Consider the following 12,352-nt stretch of genomic DNA (forward strand, 5'->3'; position numbering starts at 1 on the left):
GGCTTCTGTTGGTTTTCACTGGGTCCACCATGTGACATAATTATCAGCAGTAATCAGTCAACAGCGCAACATCTTTTAAAGCATGCTGCTATCCCTGAAAGCAAGGATCCTCCCACAGTTAACCGTTAAGATGTTATCTGTACGGTACAAACCTAAAATCACTGCATATTCAAGGAGGAACAGGCTTTGGTTGTAAAACGGAGGTGTTGCCCTCCTGAGAAAGGAACGTATTCAACCAGTCTGAGCTATGATAACTGGGTTGTTCAGTGGGTGACATCTGTCGTAAACTGCCATGATAAATCATTTCACTGTATCCAATGCAGCAAAAGTGCAAGGAGGCTTGTGCAAAGACATTTGTGTCAGGGCAATTCCCCGCTGCAGCCCTTGAGCCTCCTGAAATCTACTACATTGGTACCTCGGGTTACAGATGCTTCAGGTTACATAATCCGCTAACATAGAAATAATGCTTCAGGTTAAGAACTTTGCTTCAGGATAAGAACAGAAATCGTGCTTTGGTGGCGCAGCGGCAGCGGGAGGCCCCATTAGCTAAAGTGGTGCTTCAGGTTAAGAACAGTTTCAGGTTAAGAACGGACCTCCGGAACGAATTAAGTACGTGACCAGAGGTACCACTGTAAATCTAAAAGCCATGATTCAAAGCAGGCTCCAGATTCTGGGCTAAGGTGAAGTTTCGTTAACTTAACTATGGGTTAACGTTGATCCAAAGTACTATGTAGTGAAGGAAATTCACTCCAATCAAGGGAGAGGGTGCTGGTGAAGAGCACACATCCTCAAAGCTGGCTTCTGATTTGTTGAACAGAAGGCTATCATCACACCCGCAATGGCCGCAGAGGTATTTATTGTGAGTCCATTCCTTTCAATGGAAAGAAAAGCTAAGAAGCAAACACCTAGGGATGCAATATTTTGACAACTTGTATATTCATCCAAGTGATTCAATTCTCTCCTGGGGTTACACAATATCAGAAGGCATGGGAGAGTCACTTGTTTGTAAGTGTCTGCACTTCACAGTCTCCCTGAACAAAGAAAGCTTGTCTGTCATGGAAAACACTATTCACATATATAGAACTATAAGTTGGCACAGAGAAGTAACAGGTAGGCAAATATTAAATCAGGGGGGGGGGAGTTTTGCTCCAAATCCCTATGGAAAATTTGGATGGATGCCCTATGAACAATGTCATAAATGTTGTCATAACACCGCTAATGTTATTTACTCATTGAAAAGATTTATTCACCGCCTTTTTGCCCTTGCAAGGGTTCCCTTGGTTGTTTATACTCATGCCTAAAAATCTAACAGCAAATAAACAAAATCTAGGATCATAAAAAACACACCAAACGAACTATTAAAATTGGAGTCACCTATTTAAACAGTGGTGGTGGGAAACTCAGCACAGACAAAACTTTGCCTGGCAAAATAAAACAGTATTAACAGTGTGTCTAACAGTACAGTGCATTCTTCTACATGCCGACTCATAAGTAAGTTTCAATGCATTCAATATGGTTACTCCCAGGTAAGCTGGCATAGGACTGCAGCCGAAACATCATGAGAAAGGCAGCCAAGCAAGTGTCTCTGGGATGTAGGATCCATAGGTTGGTGATGCAACCCAAAATGCCACGGCTGAGTCTTCACCAACCATGCCTCCAAATATTGTGGAATACCAAACCGGGTTGTACATGTAAATGCACAAATAATAACTTAAATTCATTTTTTCATTTGATAATACGTCATAATTTTAGCTACCAGATAATGAGAGGGAGTCACACACTGCCCACTGTTTTTCCCTTGCAGAAAACAGTCTATAGAACAGGTTCTAAAAACAAAGAAATATTTACCGTATTTTTCAGTGTATAAGACGCCTCCATGTATTAGAAAACCCATATTTATTAAACCCTAAATTAAGAAATCAGTATTTTAAACACCAGAGATCGCCCAAACCTTTTGAGCTGTTGGTGAAAATTCACTCAAACTTGTTGAGCTGAGGGAGGGAGGGAGGCAGACAGGCAAGGCAGGGTGGGTAGGCGAGTGATAGCTAGCAATAGGGAACAGGATCAGGAACCAGAGGTGAGCAGGGCACGAAGATGGCAGATGCCAAGCAGAAGCAGAACAAGCAGCTGAAGCGCTGGACGATATTTATCCATGTGTAAGACAACCCCCGTGTATAAAACAACCCCCTATTTTGGACTACAAAGAGAGAGGCAAAAAACATCGTCTTATACACAGAAAAATATGGTAGTTGTTTTACTACATTTCTAAACTATGTCCTTTGTCAAGATTAACACCAGATATGGAAAGATCAAGATTTCCTCATTTGTGAATAATAATATTCAATTTCTTTTTATACTTCCCCCAAAAAACTAAAAATATCATCAGCAACGTGAGAAAGGGTTGACTAGTTTGTAGTTTAATTACATCGCTCTACAAAGATCCAGAATCTCTTTTTAACAAAAATAAACCTTTATAATGTTGAATTCATGTGGAAGTTTTTAAAAAAGGATCATATAAGGAAAAGACAGTATCTGAGTAGTTTTAGGAGAAATGTTCTTGAAATGAATAGAATGATCTACTTTCTCGAGCTCATCTGACTATCCTGTTCTTTAGGAGGCAAGTATGACTGAAGTCATATTATACCAGTCAGGTGATATACTGGATAAATAAATTTTCTCTCAGGAAATTAGTGAAATAGAAAATAATGGGCCCGTGGGCTTCTCTTTTTATTCCTCCCTCTCTGAGCAGGATACTGGCTTAATGAGAAACTGGAATAATGTCATATGAAATACAGCCATCTCCAACCCCATTTACACTGTAGCCCTTTGTAGTAAGCCTCACTGAATAAAGCGGAGCTTACTTATGAGTATACATTCACAGGACTACATTGTTGGTATTTTAAATTTAACACTGGAATCAGTGACCAAGAAAATAAAAACAAGGAGTATAGTACCTCTTCCTTTAAGCTCCATTCCTAATGAAAGGAACGGTTTCCCAGTCCCCTCCTAAAAATCTGGGGAAAGGGAGGCAGTTTCTATCAGAGTGAGTATTCAAGACCTACTGACAGTACAGCGTTTTTTTTAAAGCATTTTCACAGCTGGGAGCCATGTCACAGGCATCTTACGATATGATGGCGACTTCATAATACTCAAGGGCAAAAGCAAGAAGACTCCCCCAAAATACAATAAAACACACACAGGATAAACTAGATTACTCGCAAAGCATTGCTTTTTTTGTAGAAACTGTGTATTTCCAGTTAACTACCTATCATTTGTAAATTTTGCAAAGTTTGCACCAAAAGAAATGCCCCTTCAATTGTCACAGGTTACATCCTGTTTGCAGCTGTGTAGGAAATAGAAAGCAACATTCCTATTGATGCTTATGACATCGTATCCAGCTGCGAACGTGCTTCATTCAACAACATGCTGCCTGTAGGGTCTGATTTCTTTCTCTCCCTGTTTGGCAAAGCTGCCTCCTTTCATTGCAAAGGGGAGCAAAAAGGAAAAAGGAACAGTGTGGGATTGTTCCCTTTTATTAGAGAAGCATTCTCTCATTGGGATGGGAAAGAATGTTAAACAGCAAAATTAGAATCTTGCATGCAGATTTACACATGTAAAAGGAGGAATGTTGGCAATGAATTAAAAAACCTAGGTGAACCCTCTGTCCTTGGGTAACTGGAGAACTGCTTGCCCTTTCCATAATATTTACGGAGGTTAGGCATCATTTTAGGGGACCAATTTACTAACATAACATTTGAATATATACAAAGCTTGCTGTAACTTCCTTTGGTCCTAATAAAAGTATTATCCTTATAACGTCTTCTTACTGTTCACTTATAGGACAGCTGGGTGTAATGCAAAGTACAGTGCTAGTAAGACCCTGGACACACACCGTCTTAACTTCACAGAGCCATCTATACATATAAAATAGCATTTGCAAATTATATGCAAATTTGTGTCATGGGTGTATGCCCACAGTCCTTTCCATGCCTGAAACCACCCTTGCTTTGATTTTATTTATTTTCTGGCATTTTCCATTGCAAAATCATGAATTATTTCCCCAAAATAAAATTCTCTTGCAAGGTCACACTCAGTAGAGGGGGGTGGGTGGGGACTAGCTAGGTTGCTTACCCCACAGGATAACGCCTGCATTTTTTGATGAGTGATAGCTTGCTAAAACTTCTTTTAGCTTCTGCCACTGGCAGTGTGCAAAAATTCCATAGGCCTATTTCACACTTCACTGAAACTAAGATGAAGTTGTTGTTTTTTTGTAAATCACATTTAATATTGTAAGGGGGCAGGTAGTTAACTCTTATGCAAAACTAGACTTGGAATTATTTTTTATCTTGAAGCAAGATATAAGGTAACACCAAGCAATCATTCCAACATTTCTTTCCGACTGGTAGCATCTGTTAATATTTGTTTCTTTATCTTTTATTTCACTGTCCACACCATGTCTACCTGACAGTGATTGCTGTAATTCTTTCTACTGGTACTAGAAAGTTTTCACTTTCAAGAAGCTTAGTACTATATAGAGTTCACAATATATTTTTTTCATAACTGGTGAATGCCCTTCATTTTTCACAAATGTATTTCTCTTACTCTTGGGAAACAGTACAAGTCATATCTGCTAAGAAATTCAGGAAAACTGTGCCTACTACCATCTTTTGGGAGTGACTTTGGGGCCTATCTCTGAAATCAGTGTCCGTGTTTGATTATTATGGTGCTTTGTCCCTCTGACTACCTGTCCCTCCTGCCTGTACACAAGGAACTCTTGAACTGGTAGCTCACCCCCTCCATTATGGAACATGGGGCAGTCCGCCCCCTATGCCCTCCCTTGCTATGCCCCTGGCAGGGTTTCCTAAACTTGGGGCTCCAGCTGTTTTGGTACTACAGTTCCCATTATCCCTGACCACTGGACCTTCCAGCTAGGAATGATGGGAGTTGGAGTCCAACAACAGCTAGAGACCCAAGTTTGGCGAATCCTGCTCTAGAGTATAATCAAGAAGTGCAGCTTGGGGTTATTTTTCCTGTTATATACTTAATGCATGAAGGTCCCAAGGCATCGTCTAAAGGTGCATGCAGATAGACAGTTTAGGGTCTGGTGAAGATGGGAGTCTGTCTGCAAATTGTATGTAGATTGCCTTCAGTATTGTTACAGAACAAAGTGGGATAGAAATGTACTAAATAATAAATTAATTGACAATTTGTTAACAGCTGCACAATCTGCAATACCAGAAAAAAATAAAATCCATCCAAACGCCTATAGAATGGGTAAGAGTTCAGAAAAATGGTGACATGCTAATAACAGTCAAATTAATACAGCAAATTTGGACTCAACTGGAAGACAGAAATCTCATTGTTTTATGGCAAAATCATGGCCAGTAATAACATATTTGGAAATGAAACCTGTGAAATGGGACAAGCAAAAAAATAAATAAATACAAAACTCAGAATACATTGCTTTCTGTGGTTTTTATGCTACTAGGTAGGGAGAGGGCAATTCTAACTGTAATTCTAACTATCCTTTTTTCTTTGGAAGGAAATGTTTTCCGAAAGCTTGATAAAACAATGTTACAAAAAGAGAGGCTGACAGACGGGGCAGCAAGGTTTCTCTGCAGACATCTGCCCAATAGCATCTCTGTACCTCCATGTGGAAGGATCACTGAAATGGATAAAGCCATGTCCTCTGGATGAAGACCTCCCTGTGACATTTTGCAGTTGCCCTACTCCTACAGTCAAGAACTTTTAGGAGAGGGGATAGCGGTAGAAGAAAGGAAGGAAGCCTGGAGGTAGTAGAATGGTTAAACCCCAAAGCAAAGCAAGCCAAAACCTCCTATTTTGAATATGGATCTGCCTCCTTCTGGATCAGTGATTTAATCAAATTGGATGGTCAATTAAGATTTGTTTAACTGGATGTTAGCCTTATTTATTGACAGATGTTACATGCTTCTTAATATAAAAATAAACCCCTATGCTGTTTTCATGCTTAGTTTATGCCACAAACCACCTTAGGTTAGTTATAACTATATAACTAAGTCTAACTGAAAGCAATGTAACCAGAGTCCATTTCACCGAAATTGTTCCATTAGGTGTAATGTAGCCTAATCCCATTTGTTTTCAGGGGAAAGACAAATTTGCTGACCAGCATTGTTTAATTGCGGGTGTTTATATTTTAATATTTGTGTAACTCCCCCCCCCCCATCACCATCATCACGATTTTTATTCTTTGGAAACTGCTTAAAAGCCTATTTTGGCACTAAGCTGTATATTACTGAATAAACAACAATAATTTACAGTGAAATCCTACAAATAACTTACTGGAAGCAATATCAATAAGTTCAATGGGACATTCTCCTTGTTAAATGTGTACAGGATTGCAGCATAAGGCAACCTCCACTGATAACAATTAGACTACTTCCGAGTAGGTAGTTAGCTGTTAGCCATTATTAGCTTTAGCTGAATTGTGGTTACTGCTTGGGCATTTTACATAATTTAAATTTACTACTTTAATCTAATTTCACACTTGAAAATTCAAATGTCATCAGAGAAGATCTCTTCATATCTGATATAAAGCAATTAAAGTAAAACTCATTTATATAAATATTTTATATACTGATTTTTAATAAATGGTCTGTCAATCAGTGCATTTATCAATTAAAAACACTTCGGCAAAAAAGTGCCGACCACCGAGTGAGCCATTTGCACAAATAAATGACAATTCCAGTTGCAGAAAAGAGGATGCAAGGCACAAAAAATTCAGAGCTGTATTCCAGGTACATTCCCCCAATGCAACATCACATTACTCATTTACTAGACCCTTGGATGTGACAATTCAGTGTCTGGAGGACACTATTGTCCACCACTGTACAAGAGTCCACAGTTCTTTGAATCCAAACTAGATTTTTATGGACAGTTCAGTTTGCCAAAGTTACCATTTTTTTCACTTGTTGGCATCCATCTGTCTCAAGTGACAATGGATACTGCCTCCAGAAGTGAACTGCTGCATTAGTAGAACCAAAGTGACCTCTCTGGAACACGAGCCTGGGAAGTGCGTATGGACAACGAGACCTCCCTCTCAGCCTTGCTGATATGGTCCAAAGGAAAGCAGAGCAATACGTCTGGCACCAGCTTGGCTGCTGCAGGAGTTGCCAGAAGGAGGTGTACAAGGCACCATCCAACCGTCGTAGGGACTCCACTCCAGATTTGTGTAGACTTTACTACTCAGCCTTTTCTTCTCCCAAATATATCCTGCAAAGCAGGGGAGGTTTAGGATCAGAGTCTTCCTTCTCTTAGATGGGTTACCTTCCCAGGTTGATAAACCCCATCTGTCCCTCGCTTTCCTCTACAGCACGTGCAAAAACCACCATAATAATAATAATAATAATAATAATAATAATAATAATAATTATTATTATTATTATTATTATTTGTACCCCGCCCATCTGGCTGGATTTCCCCAGCCACTCTGTGCGGCTTCCAACAAAAATCAGATACAAAAATATCACACATTAAAAACTTCCCTGAAAAGGGCTGCCTTCTTGACCATTCAACCCACTACTGGTTTCATCTGCACAATCTGCCAGAGGCTGCTTAACACACAGGGGAAGTCCCTAACTCACCAAGGCTTTGAGACCCATCGGCTACCCTCACCTGGTTTAGCTGGTCAGTTGAAGCCATTCCCAGGGTGTGGTTGCTATCACATGATGACAGCTTCTAGGAGCCACAGTTGAGAGCTGAGTGCAGGGTAGGGACCAACTACCCCAGAAGGAGCATGATGTGTTCCCCACTACCAAGTGATTAATTAATGCTTAGTAATTAGGGACACAGGTGACGCTGTGGTGTAAACCACTGAGCCTGGCTTGCCAATCAGAAGGTCGGCGGTTCAAATCCCCGCGACGGGGTGAGCTCCCGTTGTTCGGTCCCTGCTCCTGCCAACCTAGCAGTTCGAAAGCACATGAAAGTGCAAGTAGATAAATAGGTACCGCTCCGGTGGGAAGGTAAACGGTGTTTCCGTACACTGCTCTGGTTTCGCCAGAAGTGGCTTAGTCATGCTGGCCACATGAGCCGGAAATCTGTCTGTGGACAAACGCCAGCTCCCTCAGCCAGTAAAGCAAGATGTGCGCCGCAACCCCAGAGTTGTCCGCGACTGGACTTAACTGTCAGGGGTCCTTTACCTTTTTAAAAAAATTCAAAAGTGCTACACATAATAGTTCTTTATACAACTCCATATTTAATATAACACTGATATCTAAAGGACATCTTCCTCCTCTCCCCACACCCGGTGATCACCCCAGCCTGCTCCACAGCATCTCCCAATCCTTTGGAGTAAATGTGGCAACTGCAAATGCGAGGAGGAGATGGGGAAGTGCTGTTCCATGAGTGGAAGCCTGTTCCACTAGCAAACACAATTGGATGCAACCCTACAGAATAAATCCCACTATTTGTATTAGGACACAATCTCACATTGAACACTTTTCTTAACGGATCACAACACAGTAGGAATATGTTTATCATGTTGATATGCAATAGTTAAAACTGATGCTTAATGTGAAATTTATGTTGCAATTTAAGTAAATGATAGTGTTTTATTTTATTGTAGTGGGTGTCAAATGTTGCTGTACACAGCTCTGGAATGAGACTTGCTGAAATATTTGTATAGAAATGTTCCAAATGCATGAGGTGGGGGGTTGTTTAGGGTTTTTTGTTGGGGGCGGGGTTGTTGCTGTTAATGTTATTAATTTTTTGTATCTTCACTTTAGAGCTTATTACGACTTATATGGAAATTAATTCAATTTGGTTGTGTACTTTTTGATATTTCATTTATTGTTTATGACTACTTCTGTTATGTTTGTAATTATTTCTTTTTTCATGTTGTAAACCGCCTTGAGTATGGTTTTAACTATGGAAAGGCGGCATACAAATAAATTATGTTTCTTTCTTTGTTCCAAGATTTGATCTTGCTCATAAGGACCTTATTTGACATAACTTTTCAATTTGTTGTCATTTTATACACCCTGTATTACTGTAAGTGATGTATCCTGAAATGTTGGTAAAGCTTTGGAAACTTCAGGTTGTCCATATTTATAATGAAGTATTTTAGAATGTGTTTATATATTAGGGAAATAAACTCCACAATGCAAGTCTATATGAATAAAACAATTATCAAACAACTAGTTGCTCCAATTTTAGTATATGTGCTGCCGAAGCGAGCACATCCAACAACTAGTCTACATCTGAAACACTGCAAGTAGTTGGAGGCAACCAATAAATGAATGAATGAATGAAGCACAAAACAGAAACCTATTAAGACAACAGTCCTATAGCAAAATCTGCCAGGCTGAGCAGGTTAGGATCCAACAGATCTCTGGCTGAGCTGGGAGATTTGTGGCACAGCTCCCTTTTCCTAAGCTCAGCCAAAGATATGCCAGTGTATCGCTGCCGTCCCAGTTCAGCCAGGACCCAGCTGGATGAGCCAAGTCTGGCGGATCTTAAGATGACATAGAAAGAAGGGTGTTGTTGGAGCATGGTGTGGGTGGGACCAGAGAGAGGGGTATTAGCATGGATCCTATGCCTCTTGTGACATAAGTAAAATTGGCAAAAGGGTGGCGCAACTCAAACACTATTTTAAAGGCTTATATCCCCTCCTCTAGGCTTAGGCTGACTCAGCCAACAGTAACCCTTCTGCTGAGCCGAGTCTGAATCGGATGCAACTTTATACCAGCTTAATCTTCTCTAGCTTGCTTTACGCCAGCTTCCTGTTTGTAGGATTGCTCCTAAATTATGCAAATCTTGTGTTAATTTGTCTGCTGCCTGTAACAGTGGTGCAGTGCTGATTTAGCAGCGTTAATTTATCAGACTTATTCCGTTACACTGTACATCTTATCTTTGGTGCTTATTTCTTAGTACATCAAGTTTCATAATTGCACTGTATAAGTTATAACATAAAGGCAAAAGATTGTTTTGCAATCAAACGATGATCATCAAAATCAGATATGGATACATAAATCTGTATTTATCCAAATAGATAAGGACACACGGACACAGACGCACACACACGCAAACTAACTTAACTATTATTTGTTTACCAGCTGTATACATGCTAGTAGTCATATCCAGGAAATGTAGTACTCATAGCTACCAACAACAGGCTATTGCAATGGGAACTGAACAAGACTAGGTATGTTTTCTGCATGCATTAGCCTGCTATTGCATCTGATACAGATGACACATGTATAGTCCTATTTCTGAGCATAAACTGCAGCAACTGGACTATTGCTAAATTTATTCATGAAATAAAGGAATATTCATCCATGGTGAAAAAGTTTTTTTTTTAAAAAAACCAAAACAAAAAAACTTTTCTTACTATAAGGTATATTAAAACCCAAACTGCATTACATTTTCTTGCTTAGGCCAATATCTGCCTATAATGGTTTTCTGCAATACACTTGTAACATTGTCTAGTCACTAACTAATTCAGATACTGTTAGGCAAGGGACAAAGCCAAATGACTGAAAAAGCAAAAGGACTCAACTTCAATTTAACTGTCCTGTAAGGTACATACTAATTAGCTTCAAAGCTATGAAATCCTAGCTAGCATGTTAAGTCTGCTACATGACAGTATAATTTGCCTTCTTAAAGGATTATGCAAATTACAACTCATCATTCCATTACACGACTGAAAAAAGTGACAGCTAATTTATACATAACACACCTTTCAAATCCCTAAGATGTGAAGCACCTGTGCAATATACTTTGCCTAGGTTTTTCTGGGTTTAAGTACTTGTTTACTGCAATATACAGAAGCATACCTAAGAGATTTAATAAAGTCCTAGAGGTTTATTTATTTCCCTTTTAACTTCAAGAGCACAATTCCCAAGTATGAAAACAACATATATCTGCCCCCAATTTCAAAGGTATTTCATTCAAATAGAAGTGTAAGTTTTCAATACATGTTTAACTTCTGAATAGAGGGACAGCACTAACACCACGAGCCAGGAGAAAGACTCACACAGATTTCAACATACTTCTGGTAGGTAGATTCACAGTAGATTCCGTCATATCTGTAGATTTTCCTACATTCTGATTGGTTGGGCAGAGGATGCTGGACAGTTATTCTGTAGAGGTATCAAAAACAGATATACATGACTAGAGATTCTCTACAGTCAACTGTAATGCAGGACAATTAGTATTTTGAAAGGTACTGTTATTATATGTTACATCTATCTCATCTTGTTATATCAACTACATTATATATATGTGTGTGTGTATACAACACACACACACACACACACAGACACACACACACATTATAGCACAGGTTCCACTTCTGGAATGTAGCTCTGAAAGTAAACTAAAATATAATTCTGTATCAGAGAAAATTTCTCTTCTCCTCAAAATAGAGACAAAATGGGAGACACACACACACACACAAACCCCTCTTTGGAGTAATTAAACTTTAATGCTTTTTCCCCCAAATAAGGAACATCACACTTAACTAGCAAAAACTGTCTTTACACCTGTTAAGGATTCCAATCTGTGCCCATGGATGTTCAGAATGATTGAGAACTTTTAAAACTCTGCCTACTCCAATTCCCCATGCTGAAAGAAACTGGACTGTCTCAGGACTGGGTCTTACCACATAATTTTATAATCTAGAATTAAGCATTACATTCAATGCTATTTTTATGTTAAGGAATACAATAAATTGCATGTAATATTCCTTTTAGATTTTAACCTTTTTTGGAATAAAATTCTTTTTTGTGATATTGCATAAAACCTAAGTAATTAACCTGCAATCTGAGTAATTCCCTTTCATTCCTAATGGGCTACTCATAATATGCCCATCAGAGGAGAAATCAGCTCAGAAGATTGCCTGTTACCAAAATATTTATTCATATAAAATTAACTGTTAGCTAATGTTTCCAGCCTTAACCTTTATAAAGCACTATACCTAGATAGCTAAAAAAAACTCCTTTTTATATGTATTTATTTCAATAATAAAATGTGTGACCAGGTTTTCCTAACAACTGTCACATGATTTACTCTAGATGATGGAACTATTATGGAAATGGGAACTATTCTGAATTCAATTTCTATGTATTTTCCTAAAGTTATAACAATGGTCTTATTTCTTTCCCTCTTTTATCCATCTTTCTTTATAAAACTACAATAATAAAATAAACTGCCACCTATAAAAGCAATAGTCTACAGTGATTCATCCACATAAATCCCAAGCAATTGCACAAGAATTTCAATTATAAGGCATAGCACTAAAATTAACAAAGAAACTCCACTACTCTACTTTGTCAAAAAGTGTTTATTCTCAACATGCTATGGATCATGCAAGTAT

The 12,352-nt window shown here is 38.8% G+C and overlaps 1 protein-coding gene across 10 annotated transcripts in view; it reads right to left on the minus strand.

The window, feature by feature from the left end:
- NPAS3 (neuronal PAS domain protein 3) overlaps nt 1–12,352 on the minus strand; it is a 629,290-nt gene that overhangs the window by 531,868 nt on the left and 85,070 nt on the right. For 5 of the 10 annotated variants that reach the window (XM_033143778.1, XM_033143768.1, XM_033143794.1 and 2 more), the window contains exon 2: nt 11,028–11,117. The exons of 4 other annotated variants lie outside the window; for them this stretch is intronic. In XM_033143778.1, the coding sequence (XP_032999669.1) occupies nt 11,028–11,117 (90 nt within the window). Of the gene's footprint in view, nt 1–11,011; nt 11,118–12,352 lie in introns of all 10 variants that reach the window. One more of the 10 variants, XM_033143822.1, reaches the window with a different exon arrangement.

Source organism: Lacerta agilis, chromosome 1 (assembly GCF_009819535.1).
Source record: "Lacerta agilis isolate rLacAgi1 chromosome 1, rLacAgi1.pri, whole genome shotgun sequence".
In the NCBI taxonomy this organism is placed as follows: Eukaryota; Metazoa; Chordata; class Lepidosauria; order Squamata; family Lacertidae; genus Lacerta; species Lacerta agilis.